We start from the raw sequence: 17,546 nt of genomic DNA on the forward strand, positions 1-17,546 counted from the left end.
CCCCCCCCCCCCCCCCCCCCCCCCCCCCACCGTCGGCCCTCGGGGCCCCGTGCCTGCCCTCCGGGACGCCTCTCAGCGGGAGCAGCAACAGCAGGCGCAGGATGCTGCTGCCGCCGCCCCTGCCGCCGCCCCTGGACATGATACCCCCGCGGCCCCCGACTTTTGGGAATTGATGCAGTGGCATCAAGGTCTTGTCGCATTAGAGAACAGGCTCATTGAGTTCCAAGATCTGGTTACGGAGATTAAGCAACGGGTAGAGAATATACTCGCTTTCAGGGAGGACAGGAAGATAGGAAGGACAATCATTAAGGAGGAGTAAGATACCCTCTACCTATGAGCCATGACCATAGTACTAACATTACTCGTCTTAGAGAGTCGTAATCGAATGAATTCATCCCCTATGTGTACGCCGAGAAGGCCGAGCAGATCTGTTTCTCACCCGGGGAAGGGGTTTCACCAAGGAGGAGAACAAGAAGGTGGATCTTATCGTGGCGGTCCCATTGACATGCCTGGCGGCAAGTCCTTCAAGTTCGATAACTAGATGATGCTTTTCAGTCGTCAAATACCCCATCCGGTTCACTTTTCGCATTGATTTTGTTGAAGGGTTTGTGATCAACTTGGCCTAGCTTTCCATGTGCACTGACTACATCACGGAAGCTGCTAGACTTAGTCAACCAATCCCAGGGAGAAGAAGCCATTTTCTGTCACATCATTAGATAACCAGATCTAGTTAGGTGTATCCTTTAGCCCATAGGGTTCCTCAAAAATGTTTGCCTCTTGCAGCAAGGCGCTGATAGAGCGTGGTAAAATCGACTTGATCCCAGAGTTATAAGAACCTTTCAAGTAACTAGCATCATTGGTCTAGTGGTAGAATTCATCGTTGCCATCGATGAGGCCCGTGTTCGATTCACGGATGATGCACTTACTTTTTGCTTTTTCTCTACCACCCTGCGCGGCTTCTCCCCAATTATACCTTCCAGATGCTACTGAATTTACTCGCCTACATTGTTTTGAATTTCGGCTCGGCTACATACCGTGACCCTGGCAAACGCCGACTTTTAGTATCTCATCCCAGGCTATATCTCAGCCTAGAGTGACGCCATGACCTGATCAATGCAACCAACAGCCTCACCCCAAACGATTCCTTGAGCACACATGATCTTTGAGATCATATCTCTGCCTTGCAACACACAACACTACTCCGAATCCTCCTCAGCATTGGCCAGGCTGTGCTCGTTGGTGAGCCTCGTGTTCTGGGTGCAGAGAGCGAACGCGATCAGCGGCACGGTGAGACATATGCCGGTGATACACAGCAGCCTCTGCGCATCCCTGTAGGCATCGACGACTGCATCCCGGGCGGGCGTTCCCATGGGGTGCTGCAGGCTGAACGTGAACGGGTCCGCATATACCTCGGCCGCCAGGGTGGCGTTGTTCAACCGGGTTTCCAGCTGCGTGGGAAGAACCTGCGTCCAGATTGCCCCGGAGATGGTGCCACCGAGGGCGCTGCCGATGTTGTAGCAGGTCATGAAGAGTGCGGTCACGACAGCGAGGTCTGATTGTGTTAGAAGCTTTGTTCACGAAAAGGAGGGAAGGGGTGGGCGGAGAGTATTTGCTGACGCTCATGTTTGGTAGCAGCCTGGATGCTGGCTTGGGCGGAATATGGGAAGAGTCCACCAGCTGCATAATATATCAGGTACGGGTGTCTTGGTATGGACAACTGGGTAAGACATACCTATGCCTAGAAGCACTTGTCCCCCTACGATGCCCGAGTGGCTTGATGAATCATGTCCCCCGCGATAGTGGATCAATAGGCCGAACGAAACCATGAACAAGAGGATACCTGCAACGATGAACGGCTTGAGGCGTCTGACTCCGTATATGACGAAGCCAAGTAAGAAGCCAGTGATGACAGAGGCAAAGCTGGTCATGGTCAGCACATGCTATTTTGGAGGCCAGGATATGTACCCGTAAAGCGAGTGTATCCTCGTCGCACTGCTAATGCCCTCACCGAAGCTAACAACGAGCACAGTCTAGAGATAACTTGCCTGCAAAGCCCAGGCTATAATAAACTGTAAGCAGATATCTTGATCAAAGTCAACCGCATCATCATACCTGTATTAAGCATCACCGCAATACCCAATGCTCCCCACACAGCTCGGTCCCTTAGTAATTTGAATGGGACTAATGGATGCGCGCATCTTCGCTCCCAGTAAACGAAGGCCGGTAGACATAGTATCCCGAATACTAGAGGTGTAATCACTTTGGCCTGTTTCCAACGCCCACTGAAGCCCCCCGCAATGGTGAAGGGAACTAATATGAGGGAGAGACTTGCAATCAGCAGGATCATACCAATCACATCCATGTAACAGAATAATCCCTTTGTCGCGCGCCAGGCACCATGGGTTCTCTGAGCCCCGTGGTAGTCTCCATTCCGCTTCATCACGTATTGAGAGATGAATAGCGTAGACAGTAGGGGAACAGTGCAGGCTGATGATGTTTCAGTAACTTTCAAGTATTCCAGTCAAGCTGATCTTTACCTGGGTAGAGGATTCCAAACATGCCCACACCCCACCGCCAACTAGTCGCACGCGTAACAGCTGCAGCAACATCTCCACTGACCCATGTATTGATCTGCGTTATCTGACTTAGGCGACACATCGTATGCAATCCAATGGGCCACGCTTACAATGAAAGGAATCGCAGGTATATAGGAGCACAGCAAACGGCTTCGCAGGGATGAGAGATCCGCCACAAGTATTTCGACAAGCAGTACGATAAGTGTGTAGCCGACCTAATCCAGTCCAATCGTCAGTATCAGCAGACTATGGGAGCAAAAGGCTCATCCTACCTGATACAGCACCGCACCTGCAGCAAACTGTTCTACTGTTTTGGAACAAGCCTCGACCACAGTGCCTGGAACCGCATTAGTGGCTGTGAGCCGACGCTAGAAAGCACCTTCATACCAATGGTGTAGAAGAATATTGACACAACAATCAATTCGGGTCTCCCAATGACGCCTGCGATCTTGGCTGCGGTGGGCTACCACAGGTGGTTTTAGTGAAACGGTATGAGCAAAGAGCGTAGGGTGTACCTAAATTGCTGCTGCAACAACAGCCCGTAGTATATCGACGGTCACAAGGAGGCTGTGGGTCTTGTAGGAAGCGGTAGCATACGGCTATGGAACCATCACTTGAATATTAGCCTGTATCTGGTATGTAGAAGGGGTCAGACAGCGAGAGAACCTGGTATGTGCTCCGTACGAGGCCATCCAGGCCGTAGACGTATGCGACGAGGAAGAGGCCGATGAAGACCGAAGCACGGATACCTCTAGACAGGCCTTCGTGGAGGACCTCCATTTTCTTCACTCCAGCGAAACTGGCCATAGCGGATGACTCGGGCTGGGGGACCTCCTGAGATGCATCACGGTCGGACTTTGGAGTAGAAATTGTCAAAGAAGGTGTGTCGAAGAACTCCCTTCGCCAGTTTCGTTATCTGATCGAGGTTCGGAAAGCAACTTGGCTTTTATCAGATGGTCGTTCGGGGAGGGAGTAACTAAATAACGGGAGCTGTTGGGGGGAACGTCAGCTCGTCATAAATCTGGGAACTGCCTTGCTAGTGTTAGGAAAGGACCAACAAAAAATCATTGCCCGGTCATGATAACAGTATGATTGGGGCCCCAGTGTGACATTCGGAGCAGATCTCCACGGGATATGAGACGGGATGTATGTGCCGCCTATCATTTCCGAGGTGATCTCACACAGCAAATGCTTTGAGACGAAGAGCTAATGGTCCACCGATTATATAGAAGACGGAGTAACAATCCTAATGAAAAGGTAATGTAGTGCACTGGAGAGAGTCAGGAAGAATCCTTTTTTGTCGGAAGGCAGGAGTAGATATCGTGAATGACACGTTCAGTCGGTTCAAAGATGCGAGTAAGGAAATGCATTATGATTCAACAGATATCGCTAATTGGTGAGACGCAAGAAAGAAGTTCTGAAAAGCTGGTGGTCGCAAGGGAAAGTTGGAGGAGGGATGGTCGAGCTACCCGGCAAGAGAACTTCGGGAAGATCCCATCGCGGCAGTACAAGTTCGCCCTTTTTATCTCCTTACTCTACAGGTCACAGCTCGTGATTCTTACAGCATAATTCCAAGCAAATAAAAAATACTTGTTGCTACGAAACTGGAGGCTGAGATTGAATAAAAAATAATTCGAAATCCAATGCTCATCCAAATTCCTATACTACCACCCTGCTCATGTACGAACAAGCCAACTTCCTCATCCACTCATTGCCATCACAGAAACGGTGCCAGAGATACAGCATATATCGCAGCAGGATATCTGCACGCTCTCAGGCAACCGTAATGGACGCAGACCCAGACGAGTAGTAGCCTTCAGTAGCGACGATCTGATAGTTGTGCGTGCCCAGATTCATTCCCAGCTTCGCCCAGGCATTGAAATGGTTGGCAGTCGTCACGGTACCGCCGACGCGCTTTGTCTGGCGAATGGACCAGTACTGCGTGAAAGTGGCCGTGCCCTGGATGGAGGGGGCGTTGGTGCGGGTCGCCGTGTAGATATTGTATGTCGATCCGTCGGAGTAGACCGAGCCTTTGTAAGTGCCAGCTGAGCCGGGGTTGTACTCCCCGTAGTCCTCCAGGATGTAGTACTCGACGAGAGGACCGGTGGTCCAGCCGTAGACGGAGAGGTAGCTGTTGCTATTTCCTGTGCTGGTCCAGGAGCCGGAGTACGTAATGTCACTGTAGGACGGGTCAATTCATGTGTTTCAGAGGAGAAACCCAGAGACGGAGAAATATTTAAGCAATTGCTCAGCGACCGATGACTTACTGAGCACTTCCAGGGTTCCAGCCCTTTCCACCGACGAAGTTCGAGGCCGATGACCAGGTCACGCTGTAGGACCCCCCGGCGCCGTTGCTGTATTCAACATCGCCGCTTGCGCCATCGGTCCAGAAGCTATAGTAATAGCCGTTCGAGTAGCCAGTGGAGCTGCCAGTCGAGCGCCCAGCAAGGGCAGAAAAGAAGTTAGGGCCCCGTTCCTCGACGGGCTCGGCGGCGGGGGCAGCGAAGGCTTTGACTGCAAGAGCGCAGGCCAGAAGGAACTGAGATAGGCGAGCCATGGTAAGTCAGTGAATACTAAGTAGAAGTTCTGAGTCTTGTAGTTCACAGTCTCTCAGAGCACTCGTTCGACGCACCTTTATAGCTGTCTGTAGAAAGTTGATTTAGCCGCGATGGTTGTCAAGACCAGGATGTGAAACGAAGGAGTCGCCTTGGCTTCGGCACTTCAGGATCTTTAGCCGGGTCGGAACATATGCCGAACCTAAAACGGAAGCAGTGTCGATCCCTCAATCTGCCTAAATGAAGATCTACCCCAGATTAGGGTTAATTCTCACTTCTTCGTCGCCTGGGTAATATTCGTGCAGAATGGCGAGGATGGTGTTTCCTGGGAGCTGGAGAGGGGGTTGTAGGGCTGCTCTGGCGCAGCCGGTTAAGTTGGAGTAAACTTACAGAACTTCAGGGTCCTGGCACTCTTTTCATGCTCAGGTATTCTTCAAATGAGGCAGATAATTAGCCGGTTCGAAGGTGCTACGGAATCCCCGTGTCCCCTGTTGTATCTGTTTGCGCAAGGAGGACTCGCCGGGAGTATAAGTGGGCAGTGCAGGTGTGTCCAGGTATGTGAGACCATCGACTAAGTCGCCTTATGAGTAGCGTGTACCCTCACCTAGGCTAACCGGATGTTCGGACTCGTCATCGGTTTGATCACTGGAGCCTAGCTCAATTCGCTGAATTATAGAGCTTATATTCGATACCACGAAGGCATTCGGAGGCTCACGTTTGTCCCTGAGACAAACAACTAATCAAAGTCAATTAAAAAAGCGCAACCTCACAACTGGATTATCTGTACCGTTCTGAAGAATCAGAGATCTGCAAAGTCACTCAAACTCTATACTAAAACGCACGTCCATTATGCTTCGATACGGACCGGTCAGACCCCACGGGGGTGGAACTGATTGATAAGATTGATAAGGGCTCAAGCGTGCCGTAGTGCTTACTATTGGCTGCGTCAAATAATGTCATAAAGGCACAAGATCAATTAATTTTTCTGGAGTCCATGGCGGCCGTTTGCATCATCACGATACCCGTGATACTGGAATACTCAAAGACCCATTCCTAACTGCCTCTTTAGCCCCCTGAGCGTTGATCGTTGGAATGGCACCCTGTCACTGATGGCCAAAGCGGGAATCTTAGTCGACTGCCTTGGCAACTGAAGTGAACTCTAGGTTATGTCCTGTACAGTATAATAAAACGGCAAGACTTGTCTACTGCAGTAGTACAGAAGTATGAAATGCCTATTAGGGAATAATGGACAGCTACAGGTAGCGCTAACCTGACGTATGTATGAGCGAAGTGGAGGATGGAAACGTTGACTGCCAATCCGAGCCGCCAACCCCTCAAGAAAACATCATGCCATGCGAAAGAAGCCTAAAATAAGGCCTGACAGTCCATAGAGTCAATCCGCGGGGGAGAAGATGCCATCACGTGTACACTTTTGAGAAAACTGAATTCATCAATCCGTCAAGTCATCGGCAATTAGGTAATCGGCAACAACCGTCGTCTTTGAGAGGACGGGTCCGAAAGAGCTAAGTCTCACCTGCCGGGTGCCTCCAAATTACAGGATAGGTCAGGAACATGGTGAGCTATGTGAACTACAGTCTATGGCCGAGCACCACGTCGGAAATCGCGCGCAGAGCACAAGAGGAGACCGACCTGGAATTCTCTGCTCCGGGATAAATAATGAAAAAGATTTCTAGAAACATGATCGAAGAAGTCTAGACTCCACCCACACGGGTAGCATCAACCCACATTCCACACTCCCACGTTCCCACGTCGGAACTCGACGAAAACTCTCCGGGGAATACTCCGTACTTTAATCGAGTTGGCAGAGCACATCGGAACTATTACCCAACAGAATAGGGAACGCAAACTCTTCAACTGAGTTCACCATGAAAAATTCAACTAGACCATTATAGTCCACTAGCGTCGCTACCTATCGGGAACCTGCTACTGGCGCTAGGAGCCGAGAAGGCAGCAGAGCTGAGGCCCTAAAGAGGAAGTCTTCACGCTGAAGAAAGTAGACGGGTCCTGTAGGGGAACAAAGAAAAGGGGTCTTGGGAGTTGGGAGGGCCCTGTTGAGCAAAATTCTGCTAACGCGGGGTATATGACGGAGGAAAGTACAGTACATAAGACGAAGGATTCGACCAGGATTACTCGTCACTCTGTGTAGCAAGGCAGAGAGGGAGGGAAAATCAAGGTTGATTCGGATGACCGAGACGAGGGTCGTCGTATATCGGCTCCACATGCCATCTACAGTCGGGATTGGTTTTTTATCGGCGATTATTGGCGATTATCGGCGTATTCAAAAAGGAGTAACCACCCAGAAACGACAAGATTAGGTCGAGACTTTCAGGAAATTATCCGGGGAAAACGCGGGATCGCGAGGCTGGGGGGCTTCGGCACCGGCCAACGGGGATGGGCGGGGTAATGCATTAGCCGGCTTCGGAGCCCAACAATCAAAATCAATCCGGCTGCCCGTCTGACAGTTGAGACTCAGATGCATAAGATTCTTCGGCTTACTGATAGTCAGGTGGCCTTGTCTCCAGGCCGAATGATGACTCTCACTCCTCAGCGGCTAAACATCGGGTGAAAAAATGAAGTTCGTGAGTCCGCGGATTAGGGCTAGCTCGTCGCCAGACCTACACCACATGAGCTGATATGACAGACCCTATCACCACGATCGATGAATACGAAGCGCTAAGTTACCAGAAGTTCGAGGGTATCGAGGGTATTATATTCGTAAATCAGCGTACTGTACGCATGCGTAAGGCGAGTCAATTGATGCGTAAGAAAATTAAAAAAAGCATTATCCCCATCCCTCCCCCTTTCCGCGCCCCATGCACGCTCCCCCCCCCTCGGTGAGGTCTGCCAACCATCCTCTCTAACAGCAACCAAGAATCACATCTCCACAATCTCACCCTGGATCTTAGTCTTCTCGTTATCCAGGTCCTCCACCTTCTCAACCCCCGTGAGTCCCAGGCGGTCGTAGATAGTCTGCATCCTGAGTCTATCCGCCTCGGCGATGCTGTCCATGCTGCCCCCAAAGAAGACATCAAGCTCCTCCAGGGTCTTGTCTTTGGTTTCAGGTGCAAAGTACCAGATAAACAAACCTCCCAGTCCACTGAAAATGGCGAAGAAGATGTAGGTTCCGTACTTCATTGAAGCCAGCATATCCTTGGTGGTTAGGCCAATGACGAAGTTGAACATCCAGTTCGTGGATGCGACAAGAGACACACCACGAGAGCGAGCACTCGAGGGGAAGATTTCCTGTGCAAGGACCCATGATACTGGGCCCCAGGAGTAGGCGAACTGTGAGGCGAAGATCCAGATGAAGACGATGGCGACCCATCCTTGGGCCTTGTACAGCCCTTCGTTCAAATTCCAGTAATCCTCATAGATACCCTCGACGATAGCAACGACAATATGACAGCAGAACATGCCAATTGCACCGACAATGAGGAAGGTCTTTCTGCCGAACTTGTCCAGGAAAAGTACAGCAGGGAGCGTGAAAAGGATCTGGATGATACCAGTGACACCCGTAGCAAGTAATGTCTGGGTAGTCGACGAAAATCCGAAGCTGGCGAAGATTTGCGGAGCTTTTTTGGAGGGTTAGTTCAGTCTATTCGGTGTGGGATCAGGGTGGTACTGTACCATAATACAAAATTGCGTTGATACCTTGAAGATGTTATTAGTCGGGCTGGGCTAAACATTGAGCACAAGAGGACGGGACCCTACCGGTAAACTGCTGGAAAACCATCATTCCACAGCCGAGCCAGAGTCGCTTTCGCATATTTGGGGAAAAGAGAGCCTTCCAGGGGGCCCATTTACCGCCGACTCGAACAGCTTCGGCATTGGTCTCTTCGTCAAAAAGAACGGCCGCCTTGATTTCAAGGATCTCTGCCTTGAGCAAGGGATCGTTGGGTGAAAGACGCCGGATCTTAGAGAGTGCAGCAACTGCTTCTTCCTCGCGGTGCTTGGACATCAGCCAGCGAGGGGAGAAGGGGAAGAAGAACATTCCGAAGAAGAGAATCCAGGCGAACAGGATCTGCAAGGCCAAGGGGAATCGCCAGGCAAGAGGCTTCTGGCCCATACATGTGTGGCCGTGGGCCGCGTTGTAGTCGAAGGTTCCGTCGGCCAGGTAGGGGTTTTCCACACCTTCGGGGTTGCACTTGACACCACCAACGTATTGCATACCTATCACAATCGATTAGGCAATGACTGAGTAGTGTGTTGGAGAAGATCCTACCATAGTCCAGCCAGAAAGAGATGGCAGTTCCGATGGTGATCGAGAGCTGCTGCAAGGAAACCAGAGAGCCACGGAGCTCCGGTGGTGCGATTTCGGCTTGGTACAGCGGGATGACCTAAAGGAACATGCTTGTTAGACCACTACCCTTTTTCGCAAGGCATCTTTGGCGACGAGAACGTACCTGACTGAGCATACCAATACCAACACCACCGATGATGCGACCAGCGAAAAAGTAGGCGGGGTTCTGTGCTGCGGACTGAAGAGATGAACCCAGAGTGAAGACAACAACAGCCACCATCATACTATATTTCCGCGAAATAGCGTCCGCGAGATATCCGTTGAAGAGCGCACCAGCCCAAGCACCCAGCTCCAAGGCAGACACCAGCCAACCTTGGATAGTAGAACCCATCAACGAAGGAAAGTGCGCTTTGAAGTTCTCCATGACAAGAACAGGTGCCATGACACCTTGATCGTAGCCATACTATCGAGAATCAGTTGAAGCCACTCGGTATAAGATGAGGGTAGTACTATACCATAATACAGCCAAGCGAAGCAAAGGCACAGGTCATGAAGACATAAGGATTCTTGAGCATACCAACCAAGCCATGAGGCTTCTCGGCATTGGCTCGCCCGACCACTGACTGACTGACAACCATTTTGCTGGTAACAAACAGGACACTGCTGGGAAGTGAGAGAGGAAAGACGGGGCGAAGCGCGACATTATATGTGACTCCCCCGCTCTAAAAGTTTCCCCTGCTTTTCTCTTCAAGATCCCTTTAGTCCAGATTCGGTTGGCTCGAGTCTCCATCCATCAGTGACTAATGACATGCGCAACGCCGCAAAGGCCCATGGACAATGGCCGGGCAATTGTCGGATCAGGCACTGTACCGAGTGCTCCCATCTCATTTGAAAGGAGCGGGTTAGTGAGCTAGCGCACCAGTCGCTGGCGTAGAAATCAGCCACAAAAAACTGAATTCGGGTTAGGTCTGACACATGGAAAGTTCGGCTTGTCCCCGTGGGTTGAAATGAATCCCGGGGAGGGGGGTTCTACGCTACCCCGGGAATGGCTACAAATTGGTTTAGGCTGCCTGATGGTGGCGCTGAGGTGGTCAGGTTCAGCGGGGCGGCGAAAACAGAAGAAACTAGCGATGTGAGAATGAAAAGTAGAGATTTCTCGAGTGAATGGTAAGATAGGCTAGTCTAAATACTGGAGGTCCGAGAACTCTGCACAAAGGATCAATACTAAACCCCATGGGGAGTTTAGCGACGAACGAAAAGTGCAGATGACCAATGTGACTGATATGACCGAGATGACCGACTCGACTCAGGGCGCAGCCAAGGTCAGGGGGTGTGAGACAAGAAGCCATGGCAGGTAGTGCCAATGGATGCCAATGGCGCCAGTGATGGCAGTGGTGCCAGTAGTGCCAGTAGTGCCAGTAGTGCCAGTAGTGCCAGTAGTGCCAGTAGTGCCAGTAGTGCCAGTAGTGCCAGTAGTGCCAGTAGTGCCAGTGGTGCCAGTGGGAAGAAAAATGTAAGCTCCGATGTGCGCGAGCCAAGTTGACGCCCAATGCTTGGATGGGGGGGGTGGCCGCCAAGAAGTTAAACCTAAGTCTGGGCTCTCGTTCGGCAGTCGGCAGTCGGCACCACGAGTAGTATTAGTTGACTATTGCGCTGACAACAAATTCTGTCAGCGACTTTGACTCTTCTTCTAGGCTAGTTTAGACCTAGCTTCTAGAACTAAACGAGATCATTCAGGTTTGCACATTTTTCACTAGTTTACTCCGTAGTCCGTAGTCCGTATTCCTTTCTCCTTGTTGTTGGTGTTGTCTGGGGAGTTTGAGTGGGGAGTTCCCAGTCTCTCCAGATTCCACGCGGCTTGCGTGGCCATCCGTTAACCAAACCCTCCCTTCCCCTCACGTGGCACTACCGGTTTTACGTATTTACCCCGGGCCCTGGCCATTTCCCCAACCTTTTCCCTGCTTGCTTACTTGCTGGCATCCTGCCAGCTGGACTCGGACCGCACCCCAAACCCTCCCTGCGCTAACTGTGTAAATGAGGGGAGTGTAACTGTAACCTGACCATCGTCCCTATAATTGGCACATTATAGCATTGATACTGCGGGGCGCATTTGTCACCATCCGTTTTATTGACTTCCCGGTTCCATCGTCCAAGAAGAACCCTCCAAGACCGGCGCTTAAATTTTAATGCGGCATGCCTCGTGAGGTTCTCCGCTTCATCGGCATCGGTAGCGAAAATCAGATGATTACGTTTCGTGGACCGCGTCGCACTTTGAAAGCCGGGGGCGAGCTCACACGAAATCTCGATTTTACCGTGCGTTGCTTGCCAGGGAATCTTTGAGAGTGGTCCCCGGTGGCAACAATCTTGCATCAAAGCAGGGACAGTCAGTGGAAGAGGGGCTGAGAAATGCACCTGATCTTTCTAAGTCGTCAGCACAACAATCATAAATTACGTCTAGTGTGTAATATGTATACCGGTATAGAATATCTTGGGTCAGTGCACCCTTCTGGTCAGTTGTCGAACATGTCGGATTTGAGTAAGTTATTTACTATCAGAGATAATTATCCATACTGACATTATTCAAGAGATTGGCAGTGTAACCCAAACACGTGATACAATCTCAGTACCAATCCACACATCAGTGCTCATCCAAAGCAGCTGTTTTTATCCTCCCGCATTGAGCAGCCTAGAAAACCGAACCGAAATCGGCTGGTGCTGCTCACTCCTTTTCTCGGAAATAACCTACACAACAGAGCTTGGCTGATGCCGCGATCGCAGGTGGCTCCCGAGTCCACTGGTCCTTGCACTCCTCGGATGGGTAAGTTCTCCTTGGCATCAACTTCGGCCTTGGATGAGATCATTTATTTGCCTGGGTCGCACTGCAGCGATAAGCTTTCCATCTGAAGAAATTGAGCGTGTGAGATATCTGCGTTTGTTTTATACCTTCTCGTGAATTTGACCATACGGACCTGACAATCGAGCCTCGGTACAAGGGCCTGTTGAAACCATCCAAATAGGCCGACTGATCAGACCCCTCACTCAAGCTCATAGACTTATTTCGTGTTCTCCTCGGTCATCTCGCCATTTGAACATCGTATGCGGCACCTCGAATTGAGCCGGGTCAATTTCTTTGATCACTGCATCTTGATAAGCAGACTTCACTTTTGATGTGCTGTTTGATAAGCTGTCCAAGTTATCGAGAGTACTGAACATAACTCCAGATGGACAGTCTTCATTCAAATCAACAGCGTTCGAGTCCTTCTGTCCTTTTTCACAGTCGACGCTTCTTCTACCCATGATAGCAGGGTAAGTAGAGAAGCAGCTCAAGACTTCGGTCTGACACAGTCGACTGGCCACCACATCGAACCGTTTCTCTTGCTTGGGGGCGACCTCTAGGAGAGCGGTGAGAAGCTTTTGTGCCCCTTCGTTTGTGACAGCGTACGCTACACTACCCACGGCCTCTTCGATTTGACAAGCCAGGCGCATATGATTCTTGACGCCTGCAGGGGGCTCCCTGCGGTATGACATCAGATGTCGACTTGGAACTGCTGTTATATCATGCGGTGCCAAAAGGAAACTGGAAGCGGCCGCACATCTCATTCCACAATGTCCCAGCCAGAGGAGGTCCCAGCGATCCCCATACGGCAGTGCCGCGGATGCGTTGCTTTCCTGCATCAATCTCATGCCCGATGCGAGCCCTTTTAATTGCATTTTGAGGTTGACATCCCAGTCGACGGTTTTCTCCATAATCAGTGCACTTGCAAAGCTTTCTGCCACCACTCTAAGACCAATGAGATATATGCTATATTTGTCATGACTGCGTGCGAGGTCATACCCTTTAATAGCGTTGAGGTGCATGTGGAAAGCCCCGGTGTCTGCTTCGCTTCCCTGGCACCGTCAGTAAGATACCCCGATAGAAGTGAAGTATCCTCACTTTCGAGAATTTTCCGGCATTGTCACGTTCTTCCGCCGGCGTCTTCGTGGATTCAAAATGAAGATGAAACCCCGTCATCAACGAACCCCGGGAGATTGCTTCCTGCTCGTCAGGATTGCGAAGTGTACCGATTACGATGACACGCTCGAACTGCCTTCTGTTAGCCTTGGGGAAATATTGGGGGATTGCGATACGAAAAACCCCTAAGCTTCCATTCCTGGCCACCTCAGACGTATTCGGATCAAAACGAACTAGAGCAGGCCCATCGATCTCGGTATCACCATTGAAGCAGTAGAAGAGATTATATAAACAAACGACGGCCAATGAAGAGGCGAAGAGAGTTATCAAATATCGATATCTGCATGGGAAGTAACGACGTGGGACTTTTGTGAGAGCCATGCTTTCACAACAAAAGCTGTCTCGACAGGCTCTGTGTGTACATCGAAAACATACATTCCTCCCTTTAAATATCGAAAGCAAGGATCTCTCCAGATCCTCTCCGCTTCGAACCTCTCTACGAATGTGACAGTTGTGTGATTCGGACACTTCTTCCAGTTAAATCATGCGAAATAACGCCACCCTGCCGGCCTTTCCCGATTCGACAAATACTCAGGGTTCAACCCATGTCTAGCTCGGGAACCGGTCGGTCTACTATAGTAGCGTTACCAGGGCTACTTGTCGACCATCAATCTCACCCTCGTGCGATCCATACGTCTGGGAGTTTTCCAATCCCACCGCACTGTTAAGGCCCGGCCTGATACAACCATGCTACGTAACTTCGGTAAACCTCTAGAAATCAGCTATTCTGCTAGCATCATTGCGGCGAAATCCGTCTGACTATCAAGCTAATCCTGCGTAAACATAAGTATTTGGGGTAAAAAAAGAGGAGAACCGAAGAATAAGTGATCTTTTTGCTATGCGCAGAAAACCCTTATCTCTACCCTCTATGTTAAGCATATACTAAACTGGTCCTGTGAGACAAGAAATACCACGCATGGCGAGATGAAACCCGAGTTGCATCGCCAGCTGTCGCCGTCAGCAGCTACCGATTGAGTCCGAGATGGCAATAGGCAGCAAGGTGCATTAGGGCAGCAGACAGCCAAGCAAAGACTCCTCCGATCTACCGATCTGACTTCCGGAATCCCCAACCCCACTGGGTAGATAGGTCCTCATCAACACCCACACATTGCAGGCACCTGCATTGGTAATACACAAGGCTCCTTATACTACCACGTGGTGGATCCCGAGTGCATGCTAAACTATGAATTGGAGGACAGCCAGCGTACTCGCGATGCTCAAATCATGCACGATCACAATCCATTGAGTCTCCGATTTGTGTTCAGCGTGGCTGTCATTCCGAGCCGAGATTACCTCTCAATGCTGTATTGCAGAAGTCCTATTCTTGCTTCTGGACAGATTAACTACGAGCTGTTTAAGATAATCTGGACGATGGTAATTAAGGATATTTGCGATTTGAATAACGCATAAAATGTCTTTGATCCAAGTAGATCGTTTCCTCCATCCATGATCCGCATCCAGGGCGATAGTATCATTTCCAGAAAGCCTGGCTAGTGCGCTAGTAATTCCAAGTCCCAACATACTTGGACTCGCGTGATGATGATGATTCGATCTCTCGAATGCCACATTGTGCCGTTACTGCTCCCCAAGCCCAGCTCTAGATTTTCATCAATGCACAGGGATACAGAACGCCATGCTCATGTCATCGTTATCTTTTAAAGTGTAGAACCCGGAAACCCGTTTTCTTGAAGGCAAAAACAAACAAAGTTCACCTCCGAAGGGGAACATTATCGAAACCCAGAGAATGGAAAGGATTCATTCATCTTGCTCGCTATCATAACTTATGTTAGTACTATGTAGATAGCTTATAGTTAGAAGATAACTTACGATTTGATGTATTTAGCACTGTGGTGGCGATGGACGATTTCATTGAGTTCAGTTCGAAACTTTGAAATCATATCTTTTCAACCGGTTCGGCCGGATTCACTCGCTCTTGCACAACCGCACCAAGGTCTGTCAGCCTGTCGCCAAACTCAATAATTTGAGTCTCGAAAGCCATTTGTTCCTAACGTATGTGAATCAAAATCCTCAGGATGTCCTGGTTCAGGGTGGCGCAAAGTTCTCTCTCGACCTATTTTATTTGTTAAAACTGGTTGAAACTCAGGGCCAACCACACTCACAGCGACGAACTAAAGAGCAGATTAATACTTTCTATTAAGAATATGGGAATATACTTACAAATCTGGCTTGCTTGTCCATGTCTCTATTCTTGATCCTTGGACAAGCTGCCTTCAAATGGCCCTGCTCGCCGCATTCAAAGCATGCGCGATCCTAGTTTATTTAGTACCAATACTAAGACCTATCGGACGACTTACTTCGATAGGCGACATGATGACGTATCTAAATTGCATGTTAGTCATTTTGATAAGCGTACAATTGGGATGAAGGGGCATGAGCTCAATGTGATGAGATGAGAAGAATGAGCTGATGCAGGATCGCTGGTGTGCAAACAGGCCCGTTCTACATGCAGAGATGAAATATAAGACAGCAGAGAGTTGAAGCTGGGTCTGAGGATGATAGGCAATGGTAGCGGATGGAGTACTTACTGCAACAATCTAAATAGCAAGTCAGTATATAATACAGACCGGGTAAGGATTAGAGGATCTACTCACCAAATGTGCTCGTGCTCTCACTTCCTAACCCTCAACAGTCTGGGGACGCACGGCCTTTAAAATGCCCTATCCCATCATACTGGTGAAATACTTGAACAACTTACCTCGACGAACAGAGGCATTTTGATACGTCTGGATTGCCTGTTAGCCATTGTAATGACTACACAACTAGGATCAAACGGCATGAAATGAGATAGGCAGCTAATCGTTTCGTCATTTGTGGTCTCTTGCCAGTAGAGAGGTCACCACGTCTCATCTCTACAGCCTATACCGGACAAAGAAGGCGTATAAGACTTTACATAAAAAGACCTGTGCTTATCACATAGACTATATGCACCCTAATAACCCTAATAGGAAGATCTAAAAAAAACCCATAAGAAAGAACCCCGTTAGCAATACCTTCGGCCACAAAACATCACTAATAGTCCCTAATGTAGGGATATTGCTTCTAATTTTATTTAAGATGCACTGGATCTTATATACACCTTCAAATACATAAGTACTTGCACTAGAAAAGTGATGTGTCTACACTATTTACTCCAAAGAGCTAGAGGCGTACGGCTATCCAGAAAGGGAGCACGGACATCAAATCTCTGTACATCTATATATGTGCTTGGATCCATACGGCCCGGCCGGGGGCTCATCTTTTGCTGACTGTGGTAGTTAGCAATCCTTTCTGCCGGTCAAATTATTGATTTATACTGTGTACTTGATAACTTCAATTATACCAGCCAACATGTTTAAAAAGCTGATGCGGTCGGGGCATTCAGAAAGGCGGTGCTGCGGAAAATGTGTCCAAATCCTGTATGCAGCCGAGCCGGTTCAACAGGCGGCGAGTGGTGGTGTGAAAAATGCTATGCGCGTGTGAGGCGTGCTGCAAGACGGCCAGATAGAGTCCTCGATGCAGATAAGGAATGCCTGTCTTGTGGGGGCAAGACGCGTGATTGGCATAAGCGTGAAGATGGTTGGCTATGTCATAATTGCTGGAAAAAAGAAGGCCCCAATGATGAAGAGATTAGAAAGAGTAGAAGAGGAGCAACTCCACGGGCTGATTGTTGGCATTGCGGGAACGACAAGAGCGTGGCATGGAGCTTCAAATTCTGGCAATGGCTCTGCCAGAAGTGCAAAAATAGGGGCAAAGATGGACCTGAATGGCTACCTTTGCTTCAAAGACAGGTTGCCGGACTGGAATTCCCCTGTGACAACTGTCAAAGGATCAAGTCGAGAGGTTGGACCATTCCTGAAGTGAAAACTGGTCTTTATCGGCTTTTGTGCCATAAGTGCAAATGGCAGAAAATTTGTGTCGAGGACGAAGTGACATATCAAGCGCATGCTTGGCGAAGTGGTTATCCCCCAACCGGCAGGGGACCACCCATGACGGAACAGTTAGTTGCCTATATGAGGCAAAAAGGGATCGACAACAGTGCTGAGGCCATAAAAAAGCTGGAAGAGCCTGCGTAAGGCCAATTGAGATACGAGTCCCACAGTGAGAATGTGCCCTGTGGGCTGACATGAGCTGGAGTCTCTTCG

At 49.7% G+C, this 17,546-nt stretch overlaps 5 protein-coding genes and 1 non-coding gene across 6 annotated transcripts; 1 reads left to right on the plus strand and 5 right to left on the minus strand.

Annotated features, from left to right (window-relative positions):
• The first annotated feature begins 850 nt into the window (after positions 1 to 850).
• BO72DRAFT_t307 lies at positions 851 to 921 on the plus strand. Its single transcript has one exon. It is a non-coding gene; the product is annotated as a tRNA-Gly (tRNA).
• A 275-nt stretch (positions 922 to 1,196) lies between these two features.
• On the minus strand, positions 1,197 to 3,383 carry sit1 (putative siderochrome-iron transporter Sit1; the record flags this gene model as incomplete). The annotated part of the gene is made up of 11 exons (XM_040949147.1): positions 1,197 to 1,552; positions 1,618 to 1,677; positions 1,733 to 1,920; positions 1,966 to 2,030; positions 2,129 to 2,487; positions 2,538 to 2,631; positions 2,687 to 2,791; positions 2,849 to 2,913; positions 2,964 to 3,039; positions 3,110 to 3,175; positions 3,243 to 3,383. 11 exons carry the CDS (start codon positions 3,381 to 3,383, stop codon positions 1,197 to 1,199), a joined length of 1,575 nt encoding a protein of 524 aa, XP_040795156.1.
• A 966-nt stretch (positions 3,384 to 4,349) lies between these two features.
• Positions 4,350 to 5,133, minus strand: BO72DRAFT_504433 (glycoside hydrolase family 11 protein; the record flags this gene model as incomplete). Its single annotated transcript, XM_040949148.1, has 2 exons — positions 4,350 to 4,755; positions 4,844 to 5,133. 2 exons carry the CDS (start codon positions 5,131 to 5,133, stop codon positions 4,350 to 4,352), a joined length of 696 nt encoding a protein of 231 aa, XP_040795157.1.
• A 2,829-nt stretch (positions 5,134 to 7,962) lies between these two features.
• On the minus strand, positions 7,963 to 10,517 carry BO72DRAFT_532956 (sugar porter family MFS transporter). The gene is made up of 6 exons (XM_040950468.1): positions 9,908 to 10,517; positions 9,556 to 9,855; positions 9,375 to 9,489; positions 8,864 to 9,322; positions 8,780 to 8,803; positions 7,963 to 8,724 (listed from the first exon to the last, which is right to left on the minus strand). The coding sequence occupies exons 1-6, from the start codon at positions 10,028 to 10,030 to the stop codon at positions 8,027 to 8,029; spliced, it is 1,719 nt and encodes a 572-aa protein (XP_040795158.1). The 5' UTR covers positions 10,031 to 10,517; the 3' UTR covers positions 7,963 to 8,026.
• A 1,685-nt stretch (positions 10,518 to 12,202) lies between these two features.
• On the minus strand, positions 12,203 to 13,818 carry BO72DRAFT_453950 (uncharacterized protein). The gene is made up of 3 exons (XM_040946106.1): positions 13,327 to 13,818; positions 13,228 to 13,280; positions 12,203 to 13,173 (listed from the first exon to the last, which is right to left on the minus strand). The coding sequence occupies exons 1-3, from the start codon at positions 13,723 to 13,725 to the stop codon at positions 12,438 to 12,440; spliced, it is 1,188 nt and encodes a 395-aa protein (XP_040795159.1). The 5' UTR covers positions 13,726 to 13,818; the 3' UTR covers positions 12,203 to 12,437.
• A 1,591-nt stretch (positions 13,819 to 15,409) lies between these two features.
• BO72DRAFT_464060 (uncharacterized protein) lies at positions 15,410 to 16,138 on the minus strand (the record flags this gene model as incomplete). The annotated part of the gene is made up of 6 exons (XM_040946621.1): positions 15,410 to 15,475; positions 15,525 to 15,533; positions 15,583 to 15,675; positions 15,720 to 15,911; positions 15,951 to 15,959; positions 16,121 to 16,138. The coding sequence occupies 6 exons, from the start codon at positions 16,136 to 16,138 to the stop codon at positions 15,410 to 15,412; spliced, it is 387 nt and encodes a 128-aa protein (XP_040795160.1).
• Positions 16,139 to 17,546: the final 1,408 nt, after the last annotated feature.

The sequence above is a fragment of the Aspergillus fijiensis genome (assembly GCF_003184825.1).
Source record: "Aspergillus fijiensis CBS 313.89 unplaced genomic scaffold BO72scaffold_112, whole genome shotgun sequence".
Lineage (NCBI taxonomy): Eukaryota > Fungi > Ascomycota > Eurotiomycetes > Eurotiales > Aspergillaceae > Aspergillus > Aspergillus fijiensis.

Coding starts and splice junctions, on each gene's coding strand:
- BO72DRAFT_532956 (XM_040950468.1), bottom strand. CDS start 10,030: ATGGTTGTCAGTCAGTCAGTGGTCGGGCGAGCCAATGCCGAGAAGCCT. Junction 9,323..9,374: donor CTCTTTCTGGCTGGACTATG/GTAGGATCTTCT, acceptor CGATTGTGATAG/GTATGCAATACGTTGGTGGT. Junction 8,804..8,863: donor GGTTTTCCAGCAGTTTACCG/GTAGGGTCCCGT, acceptor AACATCTTCAAG/GTATCAACGCAATTTTGTAT.
- BO72DRAFT_453950 (XM_040946106.1), bottom strand. CDS start 13,725: ATGGCTCTCACAAAAGTCCCACGTCGTTACTTCCCATGCAGATATCGA. Junction 13,281..13,326: donor ATGCCGGAAAATTCTCGAAA/GTGAGGATACTT, acceptor TGACGGTGCCAG/GGAAGCGAAGCAGACACCGG. Junction 13,174..13,227: donor CACCTCAACGCTATTAAAGG/GTATGACCTCGC, acceptor CATTGGTCTTAG/AGTGGTGGCAGAAAGCTTTG.